This window comes from Galleria mellonella, unplaced genomic scaffold (genome assembly GCF_026898425.1).
Source record: "Galleria mellonella isolate WM207_F2 unplaced genomic scaffold, CSIRO_AGI_GalMel_v1 utg171, whole genome shotgun sequence".
NCBI classification, from domain to species: Eukaryota; Metazoa; Arthropoda; class Insecta; order Lepidoptera; family Pyralidae; genus Galleria; species Galleria mellonella.
In genome coordinates, this window is record NW_026442014.1 from 1,274,557 (window position 1) to 1,294,735 (window position 20,179).

Genomic DNA, 20,179 nt, shown 5'->3' on the forward strand with positions numbered 1-20,179 from the left:
ATACTAATCATAACATTTTATATTCTTCCAAGAATTGTATATAAATTAAACGGTGCATGTATATAATATTAGTATATAAGCCATTGTTTATTCAAAATAATAAACATTTATATTACAAACAATACTGTTGTCATTTCATTCCCCTTTCCACAAAGGACCTTTTAGAATGTCAGTGTAACATTTAAAAGAAATATGCAAGAAAATGTCTCTCATTGCACTTGTGTTTTATGACTTGATGCATCCATAAAATTAATAAATTGTTAGTATAAAAAGGTTTATACACTTACTAGCTTTGACCCGCGACTACGCTCGCATGACCTGGATATGTTTACGGACCGTGATAAAAAGTAGTTTATATATATATATATATATATATATATATATATATATATATATATATATATATATATATATATATATATATATATATATATATATATATATATATATATATTTCATAGTATTCATTTCATTAGTTAACTAAGCCGTTAAGACTCTATAAGGTAACAAAAAAACAAACTCACATTCACATCTATAAGTAAGGATTATATAAAGGTTCTTGAGTGGCGACTCCGTACGGATAAACGCAGTAGGAGGCAATAGAACGATCTCACGCTAGATGGAGTGACGACCTCAAATGCATTGCAAAGTCTTAGAGAATGCAGGTAACTCAGGACCGTTCATTATGGCAATCTATTGGAGAAGCCTATGGTCAGCAGTGGACAGTTAATGGCTGAGATGATGATGATGATGAAGGATTACAGTCGACTGATTGAAAATATATCAGGAATGTTTACTAAAATTGGCAATAATCAGTGTACCTACTGTATATCCATATTTTCCCTATATGTGGTGAAAAATAAAAAATATATTGAAATACTATAGTAGTAGCAAAAGTAAATATTTATGTATTTTATGCACGAAAATTATTAATTCACTCTTGCGCCACCTGCCCTTTTCTATCTGTTCTCCCTTAACTAAAGGTCGTCTGTAAGAGATTGCCCTAGCGATAAGACCGCCTTTTGTACCTTTATGTTGTATATTTCAATCTGTATTTAAGTTACTGTATTTCACTTGAATTATTCACTTGTCATTGTATATTTTTATTTATGGTGCAATAAAGAGTTAAATAAATAAATAAATATCTTCATTATTGGTAATTTTTGAATCGTCAAAACTTCTTGGTCTATTTATCAAAAGCCGTCTCTGATAAAAAAAAAGTTAAACCTACGATAAACAGGTATACACGTTGAGATGTCTTACTACAATAGTGTGTCTACAATCGATTTATGTATTAAAGAAAGTTCATGTTATTATAAATAAAAGGTGCTTAATTTTTTTTTTTATGCAACTTTTAATGGCAAACAAGCTGACGGCCCACCTGATGGAAAGTGGTAACCGTTGCCTATAGACATGAGCAGTACCATGGACATAACAGAGTATACTGTTTCGCCCATGATACCTCCCATGCGTTGCCACTCCTGAGGACTCAGGTGTTATTCCTCTGTACCCTGTAAATTCAGTATATCCTGAGTTAAGTTTATGTAAGTAATTATTATGTTTGTGTACATATTGTTATTCTTTTTAATCTGTATCGTTCTTTGACGAAAACAATAAAGAGATATTATTCATTCATTCGCCATGGACATAACAGACCACTTAGGTGTGGTCATTATGGTTGACCGAAATATTTATTTATTTATTCTTTAGTGCACAGTAAAATTCTATGTACATTTGGCGGACTTAACGCCAAATGTACATAGACGGTGTTCTCAACCAGTTAACCATTGGGCAAACCGAGAACTACGTACGTTTTTAAATCGAGGAAAAATAAAGCTAAATACTTTATAAATTTATATAATATAAATATACACATAATATATTAAATAAATAAATATATACATACATAAATAAATACATAAAATATAACAATATAAAACAATCAAATGAAACAACTGCGATAGAAGAGCAAATAGTAATCTATGACTCAAACATAGTAACCAGCAGAAGAAAGAGAAGCTTAAAGGGAAAGTGATTTTTCTAAGAAATAGGTGCGCAATTTGTGTTTAAAAGCTGGCTTGCTTATGGTAGATCTTATGTCAAGCGGGAGTATATTCCAGTGTTTAATAGCTTGAAGGAATAAAAAATGAAGCACCTGGAATATTAGACAGACATATTTTTAAAATTTGAATTTCGAACACACTCCGTACTCTGTCAAGGACAACAACCTGTCCACTTTTTAACAAAATACGTAAATGCGTCGCCTTACATACAATCTATTAATATATTTTGTTATCGATTTATCTGGTTACTATCTAAGCGCTTATTGTGACAAGTACAAGCTGCTAAATAATTAATATATTTTCGCTTATAATATAATAAATATATATATTTATATAATAAATATAGATATGGATGGCAGGATGGCTGCTATATTGGACACCCTGAGTATATAAATATCAGGATAGAATACAAATTAGGGGACATAAAGTAAGATGACGGCCTAAGACTGGTACTGAGAGAATAAAGACGTCGGCCCTCGATTGGGTAACCCCAATCATCTTCCGGTCGCCCATTCGACGGTCGACCGGGGATTAAAGACAGACCTGATAAAAGGTGACAACAGTCGCAGTATGACAAAATTATACGCTATTTACTTATTCCTTACAATATTTCTTTTTAGGAACAAAGTTTTATATGGTTATACATAAGAAGTAAAATATATGGCTAAAGAAATAAACATCATTTTTAAATTTGGACATGCGCAGAAAATCTAATGAAACTTGGAGGGAAAACATTCAGTTTCACAGAGTCATTGCAGCGCGCTGCTCGTTACGTCACGTAACGAAAACTTACTTCGGACACTAGCAACTCACTGACTATATCGCAATATTGCCAATATTTTAAAACAATTAATTTGTTAATATAATTAAAAAAAATATATCAATAGCTTCATTGACAAAGAACATTAGTTTTTATTAAATTTTATAGACAAATTTAAAAATAGAATTTTAAATAATTCATAATCTACAATTAACGGAATTCTAAATATAAAAATTATAAATAACATTTTTTAAGAAATCTAATTGTAAAGGAGAGTACACACCGTCGACCGTGGCATTTGAAGACGTGCCGCTTGGGTCCGGCGGTGCCGCCGTCCCAAAGTTATCACGTTCAACGTCCCGACAGTGCGTTGCGTGCGAATACAAAGCCAAACTGTTCCCGGAGGTACCGGAACCGGCGTCCGCCCCGCCGGTTTTGATACCCACTCCGGTACCGGAACTGGTGCCGGAACCGTTGTATAGGGCTCCGGAACGAATATCGCCGTCAAACATGCCCACAACAAAACCGGAAGGTGGAATACAGGAAGCGCTAGAGGATAGGGATCCTAACAATCTTAATCAACACGTGCAGGTAAGTTATACTTATTTATCTTTATTTTCTTTAGAAATAAAAGGTATTTTTTTATGGGTGAAAATGTTATGGTAACCCCGCCTGCGCTAACGGAATACGCTGGCGGAGCACCAGTAAAGGGTGATAGATGAGAATGAAAACAGGCCAGTTAGCCCATCATGATGAATTCATCAGGAATTAACCATGATAGTTACCAGGGAGAACCGTGAGGAAGTCGCGCTGGGTATGTTGCTAGCAATGGGATTCTCAGTCTCCATTACTAACAATCCCTTTCCCCCCAGATGAATTCATTAAAAAAAATATTTCAGAATTCGAATACGTATCTCTCGCATCGCTGTAATCAATTCATCAGCTGAGAGATACAGGATCGTAGCGTAATCAGATCGAGCTGTCACAAACTTATATTTTTCATACTTATGCACTTTAGAATTTTTTATTTTTTATTTTTATACAACTTAGAATGGCAAACAAGCTGACGGCCCACCTGATGGAAAGTCGTAACCGTCGCCTATAGACATGAGCAGTACCATGGACATAAATGAGTATACTGTTTCGCCCATGATACCCCCCATGCGTTGCCATTCCTGAGGACTCAGGTGTTATTCCTCTGTACCCAGTAAATTCACGCAATATCCCACCCTTCAAAATCGAAACACAGCCATGCAAACACAACTGCTTCACAGTTGAAACACGAATGGGACAGAGGTACCCAAGCAAACGACTTTTGTACAAAGTCTCCCTCTGGAAATTTCTACTTGCAACGGATACTTAATTATTTTTATGCTAATTTATAACGTGTTAACCCTTAAAATAGAAACGGATTTCGCCACCGGAAATGCTATTTACATTTGAAGTAATAGCTCGTGAAATAAAGTGGAAGGCAAAGGGGACAGAAAGGTCAAACGTCGCATACAATTCCCCGGTAACCTTAGGTTAAATTTAGCTACATTCATTTACAGAATGTCTACTATATCTAGTGTCTACACTCTACAGATATATAAAGTACTAATATATAGTATTCGGGGGTAAAGGGATTGTTATTAATGAGATTTAACAGCCCCATTGCTAATACACCCCACCAGGTCGACCTCCACACGGTTCTCCCTGGAAACCATGATGGTTAATTCTTGTTCAATTGATCACTATGAGCGAACTGACCTGCCTTCATCCTCACCTGTCACCCTTCACTGGTGCCCCGTCACTCATATAATATATATAGTATATATATATATATATATATATATATATATATATATATATATATATATATATATATAGTACACCACAGGGAGGGAGGGAGACTTTGTACAAAAGTCGTTTGCTTGGGTACCTCTGTGCCATTCGTGTTTCAACCGTGAAGCAGTTGAGTTTGCATGGCTGTGTTTCGGTTTGAAGGGTGGGATATGGCAGTGAATTTACAGGGTACAGAGGTATAGCACGTTACTCCTCTTTAAGACTACACATGGCAAGGTATCATGAGCAAAACATGGCTGTCATATCCATACTGTTTACCTCTAGAAGCCATAATTACCACTGTCCATAAGGTGGGCCGTCAGTTTGTTTGCCATTCTAAATTGATATTATTTAGGCAAGTTAAATTATCGGTTACCACTTTCTATTAAGAAAGCCATCAGTTTTGCTGCTCCTAGACATCATGTCATCCAGCAAAACATAGTAAGCAAGTACACTTTACATTTTACTCTTTTTTTTATACTACTTAGAATGGCAAACAAGCTGACGGCCCACCTGATGGAAAGTGGTAACCGTCGCCTATAGACATGAGCAGTACCATGGACATAACAGAGTATACTGTTTCGCCCATGATACCCCGCATGCGTTGCTCTCTGTACCCTGTAAATTCACGCCATATCCCACCCTTTAAACCGAAACACAGCCATGCAAACACAACTGCTTCACGGTTGAAACACGAATGGAACAGAGGTACCCAAGCAATCGACTTTTGCACAAAGTCTCCCTCTGGTAAAATAATGTAATCGCTTCATATCCGCGAGGTGTGTGAACATTCGATTAAGAATCGAATAAACGATTGATTGAAGCGCCGTTTGGGACGATACAAGTACTATAATTTCATGTTCATATTTATGTTACACACACACTATTATTAAAGTAAATTATTAATATGCAATTATAATTCTTCCTTTTATACAGAATACAAGGTCAAGATGAAAAGATATTTAATAAATAGGTAAATGGCTATTTGTGGCCTTGAACTGAGTAATTTTAATTGAAAGTGTCATTGTCGAACGTTTATTTTTAACCATAATCAAGTACCCCCAATGTTTCGAGGCCGATGTATGGTGTAAAACGAGATCGATTCTACCCGAAAACAAAATATTGTCTTCCAATAAATTTGCCATCGATTTTGTGGTGAATGTAAATATTATTAATAGACCTGACAGATCTTTTAGTCTATTATGTTATATTAAATTAGATTTTAAAAGTATATTACTACTAGCTGTATCCTGCAGATTTGCTCGCGTAAAGTCAGTTTGTAAAGTATCCTATGTGCTAAATTGGTCGTGTGGTCCCGACATGGAATAGGCCACCCCATCCTTTCGGGGGGAAAGGATTTATAATGAGGAGTTTAGTCCCCATTGCTATCAATATACCCTATCAGGTCGACCACCACGCGGTTCCCCCTGGAAACTATCGTGATCGATTTATCATTGAATTCGTCACAATGGGCTCACTGACCTGCCTTTTCATCCTCACCTATCACCGCTAACTGGTACGCCGCTAGTGTATACCGATAAAGCAGGCGGGGTAACCATGCTATTTTCACGCATAAAAAAAAATACCCCTTCCTTTCCCGTGGGCGTCGTCAAAGCCGACTAAGAGATGGCAAGGGATGGGCAGTACATCCCTCTTAAAACATCTCTAAAGCCTAACTGATAAAACTTCCCAAGGGGAGGCTTGTGTTCAGCAGTGGACAGTTAAAGGCGGATGTGATGATAATTATGTACTAAATTAGAATATTGCGTACTAATTTACTAAATTTTATCCCAATTCGTTTAGTAGTTTTTGCGTAAAAGAGTAACAAATTCCATCCATCCATCCCCATAAAGTTTCACATTTATAATATTAATATAATTTAGATACCATAAAAAACTAGTCAGACAAAAAATATTGAAAGGTCGATGCCCGTAATCAGTAGATCTCAATTTAGTGAGCTTCAGGCCGCTACTTGCCCGCCCATGGTGTTATCGTGCCCACCCGTTATGAACTCCCCTACGGTCACGCGATGACCACTTCTTCACCTTTTTCTTTCACTATCCAGGGTTCCGTAGCTGAGAGCTGAAAATGTGGGAACCCCTACGATTATATATACTGGCTACTTGACTATATATTATTTTGTTTAATTCCGCTAACATTATTATTTCTGCTACTATAATAATGGTCAGGAATTGACGACTAATAGGATAAGTGTCGGGGGGAAAGGGGTTGTTAGTAATGGAGACTAAAAATCCCATTGCTAGCAATATACCTAACCAGGTCGATCACCACGCGGTCCCCCCTGGAAACTGTCATGATTAATTCTTCATGATGAATTCATCATGACGGGCTAACTGGCCTGTTTTCATTCTCATCGATCACCCTTCACTGGTGCTCCGCCAGCGTATCCAGTTAGCGCAGGCGGGGTTACCAATCCATTTTCATCCAACAACAAAAAAAATAGGATAAGTGACAGGACCTCAAATGTCGGCAGTCACATAATGTACTAATGTTAGCTGAATTAAACAAAATGAACAAATTTGTATTTTAAGGTTGCCAGTGATATGGTCCTAAGAAAAATAATATCTAATTAAATTTAATCTTACAAAATATTAAATAAAATTGTTACTAGACTATGTCTGTACATGGAAGATATTTAAAATAAAATAAAAAATAATAATAATAATAAAACCATAAAATGCCAAAACAATATTTTTTTTACTTTGTATTTGTATGCTTGTTCCAACATTACGTAAAAAGTACAGCACCAAATTCGATGCAATTTTCACAGTTATATTTCTGAAGGTTTAATTAGGAGTTTGGTGTAACTAAAAATGGCTGCCTACAGATGTCCACTCGCATGGAGTAACAGGAATGTATACATTAGTTAATACATAGATATAAATGATGTAGATGGCAAATGTCCACCAACAACAAATATATTTTATTCCTGCAAAGTTTGATTGTCCGAAATTCCAAAAGATTGAAAGTGAACAAAACATTTAGGAATTACAAGAAATATAATAGTACGGAATCCTATAGGCGAATCCGACTTGCGTGTCAAGGATTTCATTTCTTAAGGGTTGACGAACGAATTATGAAGTATAGGTACTTTCATGTCTGCAACACACTCTTTATATGGCCGCTTTGTCATGCTGCTGTTGTACTGAGGTAGGCATACGAAGGTAGGTAATTTCTATGAGGCGATACAGTATATTCTATTCCCTTTCTTTTCCCGTAGATGTCGCTTATGACATCTTGCATTATTTCGACATTAAATTAAATTTCCTTGCCAGAAGCTAATGCTCATCTCTAGACCACAAGGCAATAAGGACACGTTAATGGGTAATTACCCATGGGTAATTATTAGTTTATTTGACCATACATTACTTGACCACTGACCACTGGCCAGTAATAAACTACAGATTATGCATATCCTATCCTATGCCGTGTGTGTCCCGGTATAGAATAGCCCAGCCCTTCTTTTCCCGTAGGTGTTGTAAGAGGCGACTAAGGGTGGGCGAGGGATGGGCAGCAGCCCACATAAAACATCTAAAAGCCTAACTGCGAACCCGCCCGCCAATTTCCAGCAGTGGACACTTTTTTTAATGGGTGATAATGGAATGGTAACCCCACCCGCGCTATCGGTATACACCGGCGGGGCACCAGTGAAGGATGATAGATGAGGATGAAGCAGGTCAGTTAGCCCATCGTGACGAATTCAACAAGAATTGTTCACGATGGTTTCCAAGGGGAACCACGTGGAGGTTGACCTAATAAAGCATATTGCTAACAATGGGGCTGTGAAACTCCATTGCTTACAATCCCTTTCCCCCAGCAGTGGACACTTAACGGTTGAAATAATAAAATACATATAGATTTTCTATAGAACACAATTATCGTGTACACAAGCCACAAATCAATGTTTTTCAAAGTGTGGGTCGTGACCCTTTGGTGGGTCCCCGAGGTATCTACAAGATAGTCGCGGAAGGTCACAAAGCAATGAAAAAACAATAGTTTCATAAAGTAATCGATATCTCTTTTAGATACTTCAATACGTATTATTTATTTATTTTATTTAATCCATACCTAACTTGGAATATAAATAATTGTGCTATAATAAAATAAAGACAGGTTCGAAACCGCGAAGAGTAGGGGGTTCGCAAGATATTTTTACATACAAAGGGGGTCCCGCGTTGAAAAAGATTGAAAAACACTGCCATAAATAATATAAAGAGGAAAAATTTGTTTTTTTTTGTAATGAAGAAACTTAAAAAATACTTAATTGATTTTAAAAAATATTTCAATTATAGAATATATATATATATATATATATATATATATATATATATATATATATATATATATATATATATATATATATACATTACAAACAAAAAATATTTTTTTTCCTCTTTATATCTGTCACGCCTGTCTCCCAGAAGCATTTGTCGATTCATTGTTTCTGCCTACTCTAATGAAAGCCAGGCGTGACAGATATGTATGTATAAAATTTTGCAGACAAGTTCTTTATAAATTAACAATATGATAGTATTTTTTAAATTCAACCCGTAAACGAGTAAAACTCCCCAAAACCAAGCGTATGAAGTTGCGGGCAAAAACTAGTAAACCATTAATCGCTATAGCTGAAGTCGTCAATGAAACAAACATTTCAAATACAAACCGTGAAATAAATATTACTGCTCATTCCCCCATTTCTATGGAGAAATTATGGCAGCCCATTGCCCTGACCATTTCCATGGCTGGTGGGGCATGCATGAAAAACAAACTATTTGTACAAGTAATTTGATACACGGACGTTGACTTATTGCTCGAACTATTTTGAATAGCAGTTAGACTGAAATGTTTGTATTTCTGTAAAATGGTTTTTCAAGTGTTATTGAGGTTAATTGAGCATAAGCACCTACTTTATACCTATTTTCATATATATTATCTGTGGTTTAGTTTTTTTAGGTTACATTGCTACTAATTAGACCGCTCCTGTTACAAATAATCCCTTTCCCCCTACAATGGTATAGTTATTATATTATTTATAATAATTTATTATTATAAATAATAAAAACCAAAACAACAAAAATATACAGATGCATATACAAGATTCATATAGATTATATATTGATGCACAGCCATGGAGGCCAGGCTAGGAAAATCCTGTGTTTTTTAATGGGTGATAATGGAATGGCAACCCCACCCGCGCTATCGGTATACACCAGCAGGGCACCAGTGAAGGATGATAGGTGAGGATGAAGTACGTCAGTTAGCCCATCGTGACGAATTCAACAAGAATTGTTCACGATGATTTCCAGGGGAAACCACGTGGAGGTCGAAATCCATAGTTTTTTTTTAATGTATTTGCATGCTAATTAAATTTAAAAAAAAGTAACATTTTTTAATTCGTGTGTGTAGATAGTATGGGACGATATAATCGGGGAGCCGGAGGGCGCTCGTAGTCCGGAGTGCGCGTGGCGGCTGAGCACGCTGTGCTTCGGGTACGCGCGCAACTGGTGCTACACCTGCCTCGCGGTCCTACTCGCGCCGCCCTGCGCCCTGCTGCTGGGCTGCGGCTTCGCCTGCCTCGCCTTTGAGGTTAGTCTCTTTATAACTTTAAACAGAAAATCGCTGGCAATTCACGTAATGACCCAGATACTAACAATTTTCTAAAGACCGTAACCTGAGAGCTGGTAAAAACTTTCCGCAGAAAATAAACATAATAATTGAAAGGAGTGTTATCTTATCAGTACATATCTAATATGCGAAGTAGCCAAGGACAGTACGTTGGCTATTTCGCATATTAGATAATTTATATATTTTAAGTATATCATTCATTCATAAACAGTTCTCTTAGTCGACTGTTACGACACCCATGGGAAAGGAAGGGGGCCCATTCTGTGCCGAAACTATACGGCTATAAGTAAAAAATTATGTAGTAAAAATTAAGATTATATATATATATATATATATATATATATATATATTGCTGTTTAGTAATTATCAAATTCAAATAGGTATTAAGAGAAATGGCATCTAAAAGTCAACCCCACTGTCTTGTAATTTGAGAATTTAGAGCAAAAGAAAAAGACAAAACACGTCAATAGGAAAAATAAATTTGAAACATTTGAGATTTTTCAAATTCATGACTAATCGACTAAATTTATAAATCAACAGCAAATTTGGTGTACGGCGCCATGTCTACGCTGCGTAAAGATCTACTTCGCTTCGCTGCGTACCATGGTCGCGTCCTGCATGGCCGCCACTCTGGTGCCGACAGCTGAAGCCGTCGGCCATATTTGTCGCCATATCCGAATCAACTTCCGCAAAGACGCGCCCGAAGAAAAAGACCTCTTAGTTATTTAATGTGAAAGACTTTAGAATAAGATTTTGTGTTAAATCCGTGTGTCACTAAGAACTATTGATCGTTTAAGTGACTTTTAAATTTTTTAATAATAAATAAATTATATTAATGAAATAAAATATTAAGCGAGTCCTTTATGTATACCATAAGTGCCTTTAATAGTTAACGTACTTGTAAAATAAATGTTTCGCAAATCAAAAGATATTATGTAGGCACTGATAAAGTATCGATAAATAAAATATCAAAAATAAATATAAGTACCTAATTAAAATGTGAATTTTGAATAAATATTTGAAATAAAAGTACAATTTTGAAAAATAAAAATTCTCTTTAATTATCTAGTAGTTTTATTTACTGCTATTACAAAAATATTTATAAATTCAATACGAACTGAGTTTCATGCCTCCAGTCACAGTTTATAATTACTTTTACCTATCCAAAGGCTGCCTGGAAGAGATCGCTCTCAGCGATAAGACCGCCCGTTATTTTCTCAGTGTAATATTTTCTTGTAATTATTTATATATATATCTGTAATAAGTTTACTATTGTAATCTTTTGGAAGAAACAATAAAGATTATTTATCTATCTATCTACCGTATGCGGAAGTGTTATACAGTCCAGAACTAAGCAAAACTCACTGTACTAGACTACGGATTGTTATACTTAATTAGGTATAATATTAAACTATATTACTCTTCCGTTACAGTATAAACAGGCAACAATATCTGTACAGTGCTAGCATGAAGCTCGCAACCATCGGAAGGTGAGACCGCTGCACCCAGTTATGACCGGTCTGGTATCGATTTTATACTTAACCATATAATTTTACTTCATGCTCGTAATATTGTTGGAAACTTTATCGTTACAAAATCGAAATGTGGAACAATTCACCTCTTATTTCGTTATTATCGGCAAACCATTGCCTATTGCCCCACTAACCCTTGGTGTACCCGTTCACGCTATATGCATGTCGCCCACAAGTTATAATGACTAATTACTGGTCAACACGATAAAAATAAATACTTCATTATAAATTGTTCTGTATATTCTTTTTAAAAAGTTACATAAAAAAATGTGATTAAAAACTATTACAATTCAAATCTATTGTTCCCGCAAAAATATTTTCGTCTATAAGATGACCATCCTTATAGATAAGACAAAGGAAACTACAAGTACTTCTATCCTACGTAGTACGTTATACCACAGATAATATAATACTATACCAGTAGTTATACTAAGTTTATAATCCTTAATTTATGCATATAGTTATTACGTACTTTGTGATTTATACTGTAATTGTTGTAAATACATTTATTATCTGTGCTATAATTTTGGCGGGTAAATTTCATTCAAATCCTGTCTAGCCTAGAATCTGCTCAGACCCGTGTCACTTCGAACAAAAACATTTATATTATATCTATGCAATCAATTCATTGAATTTTAACATTTTTACTATATAAAAGCTAGAGTTTTTTTATAATATATCAATATCGAATATTTACACAAAAGTATATTATAAATAGATGTGCAACACAATGAATATTTATTTATTTTAATGTATTAATACTGCTAAATGGTTACACAGAATATTTTTTCATTTTCATTAATATAAGATAGTGCCGACTCTTAGCGATTACTTACTCAGTGATTGAGATTCTGTTTTTTGAAACCTCTTGTTTAAATAGACGATTGTATTTTTCAATTCATCAGTTGTAACATTTAAAATAAAGTTAACAACCATAAAATGAATGAAATATCATCAGATAAAACCTCGGTAAAGGTGTCTCGGTATCCAGTAAGCAGTAATTGCATTAATACTGGTTCTAATGAAAGCGGTAATCAATTCGTGATAACAAAGTGTAGAAGGTAATGTTCTGGAATGTTCTATATATTACGCTGCAGTAATTTTGACACTAGAAAGACTAAGTATAGTATAACTATAATCAATTTACAAAGAAATTGAGGAGATGACTTTATTGACACGTAGATACTTTTTTCTTGGCTAAAATATTTGTACTTAGCACAAATTACCTACAGACGTTAATGCGTGATAGAAAGGAGAATAAATACGTAGAGTCATTTTTAATTTATTAATATTATTGTTCCCTTTTGTAGTCGCATAAATAAATATAATACTATGATACGACTAAGGCTTTGATTATAAATTAAAGATATGACTTTAGGATATGACATAGAACTTTATATAAAAAAAATGTGACTTAAATACAAAAAATGCGACAAAGATGTAATTTTAGAAAATTTTGAATCAATTTTGATAATACTTTTAAACTTTTGAGTTTTATTTTGAAATAGCTTTTTGCCCGCTACTTTGTAAACGTAGATTTCAGAAATAGGAAAAACAATGAAATACGAGTAGCAATTTTTCAAGTTACATCTTAAGGAATACAACTGTGAAAAGTGCATCCTAATTAGTACAGTAATTTTTGCGTGATGCCAAAACCAACATATAGATAGACAGACAAAGTGTCTAAAAATATTGTTTTAGCTTGTTTTGCTTCCTTATATTTGTTTTTTTTTTTCTTAAATCAAGTATAGACATCGTCCAGTCATAATTTTATTATATTAGTAAATTATCTGAATTTACTCTCTCATGAGCTAATTTAAATCATAATACTCAGAAACTACAAATACATTAGGAGTGCGATGCGTGCCATTTTCCATTACGTTGACCGTTAGCTTGTAAGCAATGCCAGTGTTATAGAAAAAGTTACAGGAAGTACCTATATATATATATATATATATATTTTTCTGTGTACAGAAATGAAAATGAGAATGTAAACCAAGAAACCAGTGATGAGACTGAGCACGAAGAGGTATATTTTTTCCATTTTGTATCCTCTTCATCACCATATCAGCTGTTAACCGTCCACTAACTAACACACACGTCCACACACGTCAACGTCAGTAGTTGCCACGCTTGGCAGGCGGATTGGCAACCGCGATTAGGCTTTGCTGATGTTTTAACCCTTAAAAGCCAGATTTTTTTAATCAAATTAAAAAATATCTAAGTGTACCCTTTACTGTGTTTACTAATGGGGAAAAATAGTAAAAAAAAAAACAAAACGATATTTTTATATATTTATTTTGAAAAAAAACATTTGGTAACATGTAAACAACCAAATGTTGAAATAAAATCGATTGTAGGCGCCCAATGCGATTTATAACCCCGGTATCAAATTTGAAACTTCAGGTATTTAAGGGTTAAAAGGAACACTGTTTCCCATCCCTCAAACGTTAAATTCCCTTAGTCCTCTCTTACAGCGCTCACGAAAGGAAGAAGTGACTCATTCAATGTTGCAACCACACTGCCAACGTAACCACCTTATTACGACACTTTTCAACAGCGCAAAATTAATTTTATATAAATTGATTAAATAGAATAAACAAAGAAATACCCTTCTGTATAATAAAACTGATTTGAAACCTTCATTTAACCATACACACATTCAATTACGTAAATGAAATGGCCACCATAAAAGTGGGCCACGTATCATGTAGCTATACGGGTATTTCCATCGTTCTAATTAATTAGTTGTTTTATAACAGTACAGTTTCGAATGAGGGGATCGCCACCCCATTATACTTTCTAGCTTTCAGCCTTTTGTTTTGTTCCTTGACCTGCAGAACAATGGGGACACTTCGGAAACGATCGAATTTATTTAAAAAAAGAACTCAACTTTTTTTTTTATACTGTCGCCTTAAATAGTGTTGTGAAATGCAAAACACGACTCCAATTACTTCAATTGTGGCTATACCGGTTATTTTTATTTAAAAAATTAAATTACTGAATTGATTTTTATAAAATTTCTATAACACAAATTTGTATAGAAATTTGTATCTTTCAGATAAAAAAAGGATTTTCCAAATCAGTTTACAACTGACGTTGAATTTTTATGTTTATAACCTTACAGATAACAAACTTAAAAATACAACCGAATTCAGAATCTCCCGCCTTTTTTAAATCAATAGATACTGTAAAAAAAAAAGAAAATAAACAGAAAATATAATGAATTCCGCCTGTGTACTTTTTATTTTTTGTATAACTTGTATATGTTAAAACCAGAGGGAGACTTTGTACAAGTCGATTGCTTGAGTACCTCTGTCCCATTCGTGTTTCAACCGTAAAGCAGTTGTGTTTGCATGGCTGTGTTTCGGTTTGAAGGGTGGGATATGGCGTGAATTTACTGGGTACGGAGGAATAACACCTGAGGCCTCAGGAATGGCAACGCATAAGGAGATATCATGAGCGAAATAGTCTGTTATGTCCATGGTACTGCTCATGTCTATAGGCGACGGTTACCACTTTCCATCAGGTGGGCAGTCAGCTTGTTTGCCATTCTAAGTTGTATAAAAACAAAATTTGAACTTTCTCATACAATACAAGTAATATATTGTAATTCTTAAAAAAAAAACACATTAAAATTCTGACAAAAGTCAAAACATTATTATAAATATTATGAAATAACGGTATAAACTGTTATGAGCTGTATGAGCAGAGCCCTTTGCCTTTGGGATTAAAAAATAAAAAAAAAAAACAGTTTTACCTATTTAAATCCCGTCTTATGTTTCTAGAGATTGCTATCAGTATACTGCCGGTCGGGCAGGCTGGGAGCTGCCCACTACACGCTACAGACCGGGGAGGTGGGTTCTATTCTGTCACGACAATCATAAACGTTGTTGAAATATGTTACCACGCAAAAACTGAGGTTCTTGTAATGTTGACAATTTATTTATTTACTGAATATATTCAAACTTTAAAAGTAAAATAAAATTTTGATTTTTAAAAGAAATAAAATTAATGGCAAAATACGAATAGATCTAGAAAATTCTTCCGTCTATATCAAAAAGATAACTAGAGTATGCCTATTAATTAGATAGAGTAATATTCATAAAAGAAAATGGGTTAATAATGTAAATTTTGTACCATTCAGTTTTATTTTTTTCCAATATTATTTGGTTCGCGATTAGGAGATGAGTATTAAGCTTAAGCGTCTTAGTTGACTTAAGCTGCGATTTGATACAGCATAAGTCTCTAGTCTAGCTATTTAATTTTGCACGCGTAATTTATTTTGACAGTGTTTCGGGTGCTTATTTTTCACAGCAGCGAGAAGGTGATATGTATGAATGTGACTTGTTCAGTTCATATAATACAGCCCGTGATGAGAAAGGAATTGTTAGTAATGGGGTCTGACAGCCCAATTACTAGCAATGTACCCTATCAGGTCGACCTGTACGCGGTTCCCCTGGAAACCATCGTGATTAAATCTTGGCAAATTATTCAGGATAAGCTAACTGACCTGCTTTCATCCTCACCTATCATCTCTCACTGGTGCTCCGCCAACGTATACCGATTCCGAGCGGCGAGGATACCGGCGAGGACATTCCATTTTCACCCATAAAAAAAGAACCTAGTTCCTATATTTCCATACTCAATAGTTTCATATTGTTATCTTGCGTGCAATAAATGAACTTGCAAAGTAAATGATTATATGAATATGACATAAGAAAGTAATACCTGAGTCCTCAGGAATGGCACCGCATGGGGGGTATCACGGGCGAAACAGTATAATCTGTCATGTCCATGTTACCATTCATGCCTATAGGGGACGATTACCAATTTCCAACAGGCAGGCCGTCAGCTTGTGTGCTGTTCTAAGTCGAATAAAAAGAAAGTAAATAAATCTTCCCATATTGATTCTAACTTCTATTAATTTCTTCTATCAGCTATTCGTTCTAGAAGAGATAGTAGACCGCCCACCAGAGTTCCAAATGTTCTTGAACCTCTTCCGACAAGTGGAACCAGCTAAAATACTGCTAGAAGGAAAATCGCAAAGTGCCTTCCTGCAAACTGTCAAGACAACCGTGTTTGACCACGACGCCAATGGGCAGGGTTCCTGCAAATTGATTCTTTTGTCTGCTCGAGAATACAGTATGTTTTTTTTTAATATTTTAATTATTAATATTAATATTATTAAGTAAAATTACTATGGGGACTATTGACCCTATAGTTGACTGGGAGAGAATGCTTTTAGCATTAAATCCGCCATGTACACATATATGTACTAATTAATAAATAAATAATATTATTAGCGAACCCAAGTCAGGCCGCATATGGAATACTGTTCTCACTTATGGACAGGAGCGCCACAGTACAAACTCCTTCCGTTAGACCGCATTCAAAGTCGGGCGGCTCGAATTATTGATAGTCAACGCCTTACTGTCCGACTTGACCCACTGAGACTGCGCAGAGATGTTGCATCTCTGTACATCTTCTACCGAATTTATCATGGAGAGTGTTCTGAGGAATTGTTCGAATTGATACCTGCTGCTGATTTTCACCACCGTACAACCCGCCACAAACTAAAGTTTCATCCCAATCATCTGGACGAGTGGCGGTCTTCCACCGTGCGTTTTTTAAGACACTTTCTTCCACGCACAACCATTCTTTGGAATCAACTTCCAGCAGCAGTATTTCCGAACCGATACGACAACATAACCTTCAAGAAAAGAGTATATTCCTTTTTAAAAGGCCGGCAGCACACCTGCAATGCCGTTGGTGTTGTGGGTGATCATGGGCGGCGGTAGTCACTTACCATCAGGTGATCCGCATGCTCGTTTGCCCCCTGTGTTGTAAAAAAAAACTACGTTACGTATACCGATCCAATATCTATATATTGGGCGAAACAGTATACTCTGTTATGTCCATGGTGCTGCTCATGTCTATAGGCGACGGTTACCACTTTCCATCAGGTGGGCCGTCAGCTTGTTTGCCATTCTAAGTTGTATAAAAAAAATGATAGCGGAGAAAAGGTCAAAGGTCATCACCCATTTCGAAATCGCCTAAATCAGTCGGATATCTATTTTCGAATATGTTATACATAGATAGATAGGTAGATACTCTTTATTGTTTCCTACAAAAGATTACAATAGTAAACTTATTATAAATATAAATAATTACAAGAAATAATTATAATGAGAAAACAATGGGCGACCTTATCGCTAAGAGCGATCTCTTCCAGTCAACCTTTGGATGGAGAGGAGTAATTATAAACAGTTTAGTGGGAGGCACGATGAAAAATTTTGTTAGTTCTAGATATGGGAGATGTGATACATATCTATCACATTAATAATCTGTTATCTAATATTATTATTCAGATAACAGTTTTTTTGGATAACACACTCGTTACTGGATATTGTGACTAAAATAATTGCTATTTGTTACCCGCCCCTATTATTTTGTCACAGTGAGGAAGAAACGCCGCAGCACTGAATGTGTGGCTGTAGCCCACTCATACATTAACGATATATCTCCTTTGGAAAACACACTATATATCCTGAGGATATAAAAAATGTCGTTACAGAAAACATCTTAAAATTCCTATCATTGTAATTAGCAGCGAACTTTAAAAAAAGGGCGAGCACAAAAGATCACGGAAAGGTCGAAGTGTCACAGGTTATTCTGACTGAAAAAGCCCGTCTTTCAACAATAATAATAATACCCACCCCTAGTTACGATACGTTTGAACGGATTTTCAAAGACAGGCTCTTAGTTAGATTGTAAGTTTTATTTTTTTGACAAGACATTATATATATATATTAAACATACAATAAAGAATATATATATATATATTTAAATATATTATTAGAGTTATACTATAATTATAAGATAAATTAGTTCGAATCTATATAGTCCGTTGTCTATTGTTGTTTTTAGACAGACAGACAGACCAGACATTATTGTACACAAAAATGCTAGATATTTGGGTAAATACGAACTTATTTGTAAACAGCAAATCGTTAGAAATGACAAAAATTGCTGTATGGATTTTCTATAACTTTCTTAAATCTTCGAATATCTTCATATTCTAGTGGACGGGAATCTGTATTTCCTGGACTAATACCTAACTTTAAGAGGGGCAATGATCAAATCTATTGATAGATCCAAAGTTCTAATCCTAGTATAAAACACTATGATAGGATTAGAGCGGGACAGCATCTATATTTTTTCTCACATAACAAATTTGCCGACAAACTTGTTTACCACTGTACTAGAGCGACTGGCCCATAATCATTGAAGCGTACACAAATCAACATATACATACACATGTCTCAAAGGTTTCGAAGCGTGCAAACGTCGCATATACTCCCTATCGCTTCCCAACGAACCGGCCGACTGTACAGAGGATGAGAGGATGCTCTTCATCCGAACAGTGGTGGACTTCACTCACACGCAGAGCGTGCACGCTCTCGGCGCGTTACTCCGCTACCTGGACCTCAACTGGTCCACTCTCAGTATGGAGTTGCACAGCAAACCGCAGTTTTTGAGCTTGAGGAAAATTTCTCTGTATGTATTTTATATGTATTTTCACCCGACTTCAAAAAAGGAGAATACTCTCATTTCAGTTACTTTTTTTATGTTTGTTACACAAAAGTTGTAGGTATCCCGCAAAAAAAGCAGACTTAATTTTTTATGCAACTTAGAATGGCAAATAAGCTGACGGGCCACCTGATGGAAAGTGGTAACCGTCGCCTATAAACATTAACAATTATGACAAAACCAGTTATTTTGGTCTGAAAACTAAACTACTAAACTGATTTTAAAAAAAATTTATATGGGACCAATCTCTAAATATATACTTTCAGGATAAAAAAAAAACATTTTCCAAATAGGTTTAGCCTGACCGAGTTATGAGGTAACAAACATAAAAAATACAAACGAATTGAGGCTTGTTGATTTGCCTACGGATAATATCTTTCAGCGGGGGGAAAAGGGATTGTCAGTAATGGAGACTGAGAATCCCATTGCTAGCAATATACCCAACCAGGTCGACTTCCTCGCGCTTCCCCCCGGAAACTATCATGGTTAATTCCTGATGAATTCATCATGATGGGCTAACTGGCCTGTTTTCATTCTCATCTATTACCCTTCACTGGTGCCCCGCTAGCGTATCCCATTAGCGCAGGCGGAGTTATTTTCATCCAATAAACAAAAATGTCTTTCAGCGGAACTATGGGATAGAAGAATAGAATGTAAATCTTCTTTATTTTAATATACTTGTTCACACACTTATTGGCCGTGTAGTCCCGGGATAAAATAGGCCACCCCTTCCTTTCCGGTGGGTGTCGTAAGAGGCGACA

The 20,179-nt window shown here is 35.3% G+C and overlaps 2 protein-coding genes across 2 annotated transcripts in view; both read left to right on the forward strand.

Annotated features, from left to right (window-relative positions):
* Positions 1-3,063: 3,063 nt before the first annotated feature.
* On the forward strand, positions 3,064-11,267 carry LOC113517865 (caveolin-3-like; the record flags this gene model as incomplete). The annotated part of the gene is made up of 3 exons (XM_052892964.1): positions 3,064-3,414; positions 10,075-10,254; positions 10,834-11,267. Coding segments are annotated over 3 exons (720 nt in total), but the record flags the coding sequence as incomplete, so codon positions are not given.
* A 1,497-nt stretch (positions 11,268-12,764) lies between these two features.
* The window catches only part of LOC113513532 (mutS protein homolog 5-like), a 28,351-nt gene continuing 20,936 nt past the window's right edge, over positions 12,765-20,179 (forward strand). The window contains exons 1-5 of the mRNA XM_052892965.1: positions 12,765-12,886; positions 13,800-13,854; positions 15,614-15,682; positions 16,766-16,970; positions 19,157-19,385. Coding sequence (XP_052748925.1) covers positions 12,765-12,886; positions 13,800-13,854; positions 15,614-15,682; positions 16,766-16,970; positions 19,157-19,385 — 680 coding nt within the window. The remainder of the gene's footprint in view (positions 12,887-13,799; positions 13,855-15,613; positions 15,683-16,765; positions 16,971-19,156; positions 19,386-20,179) is intronic.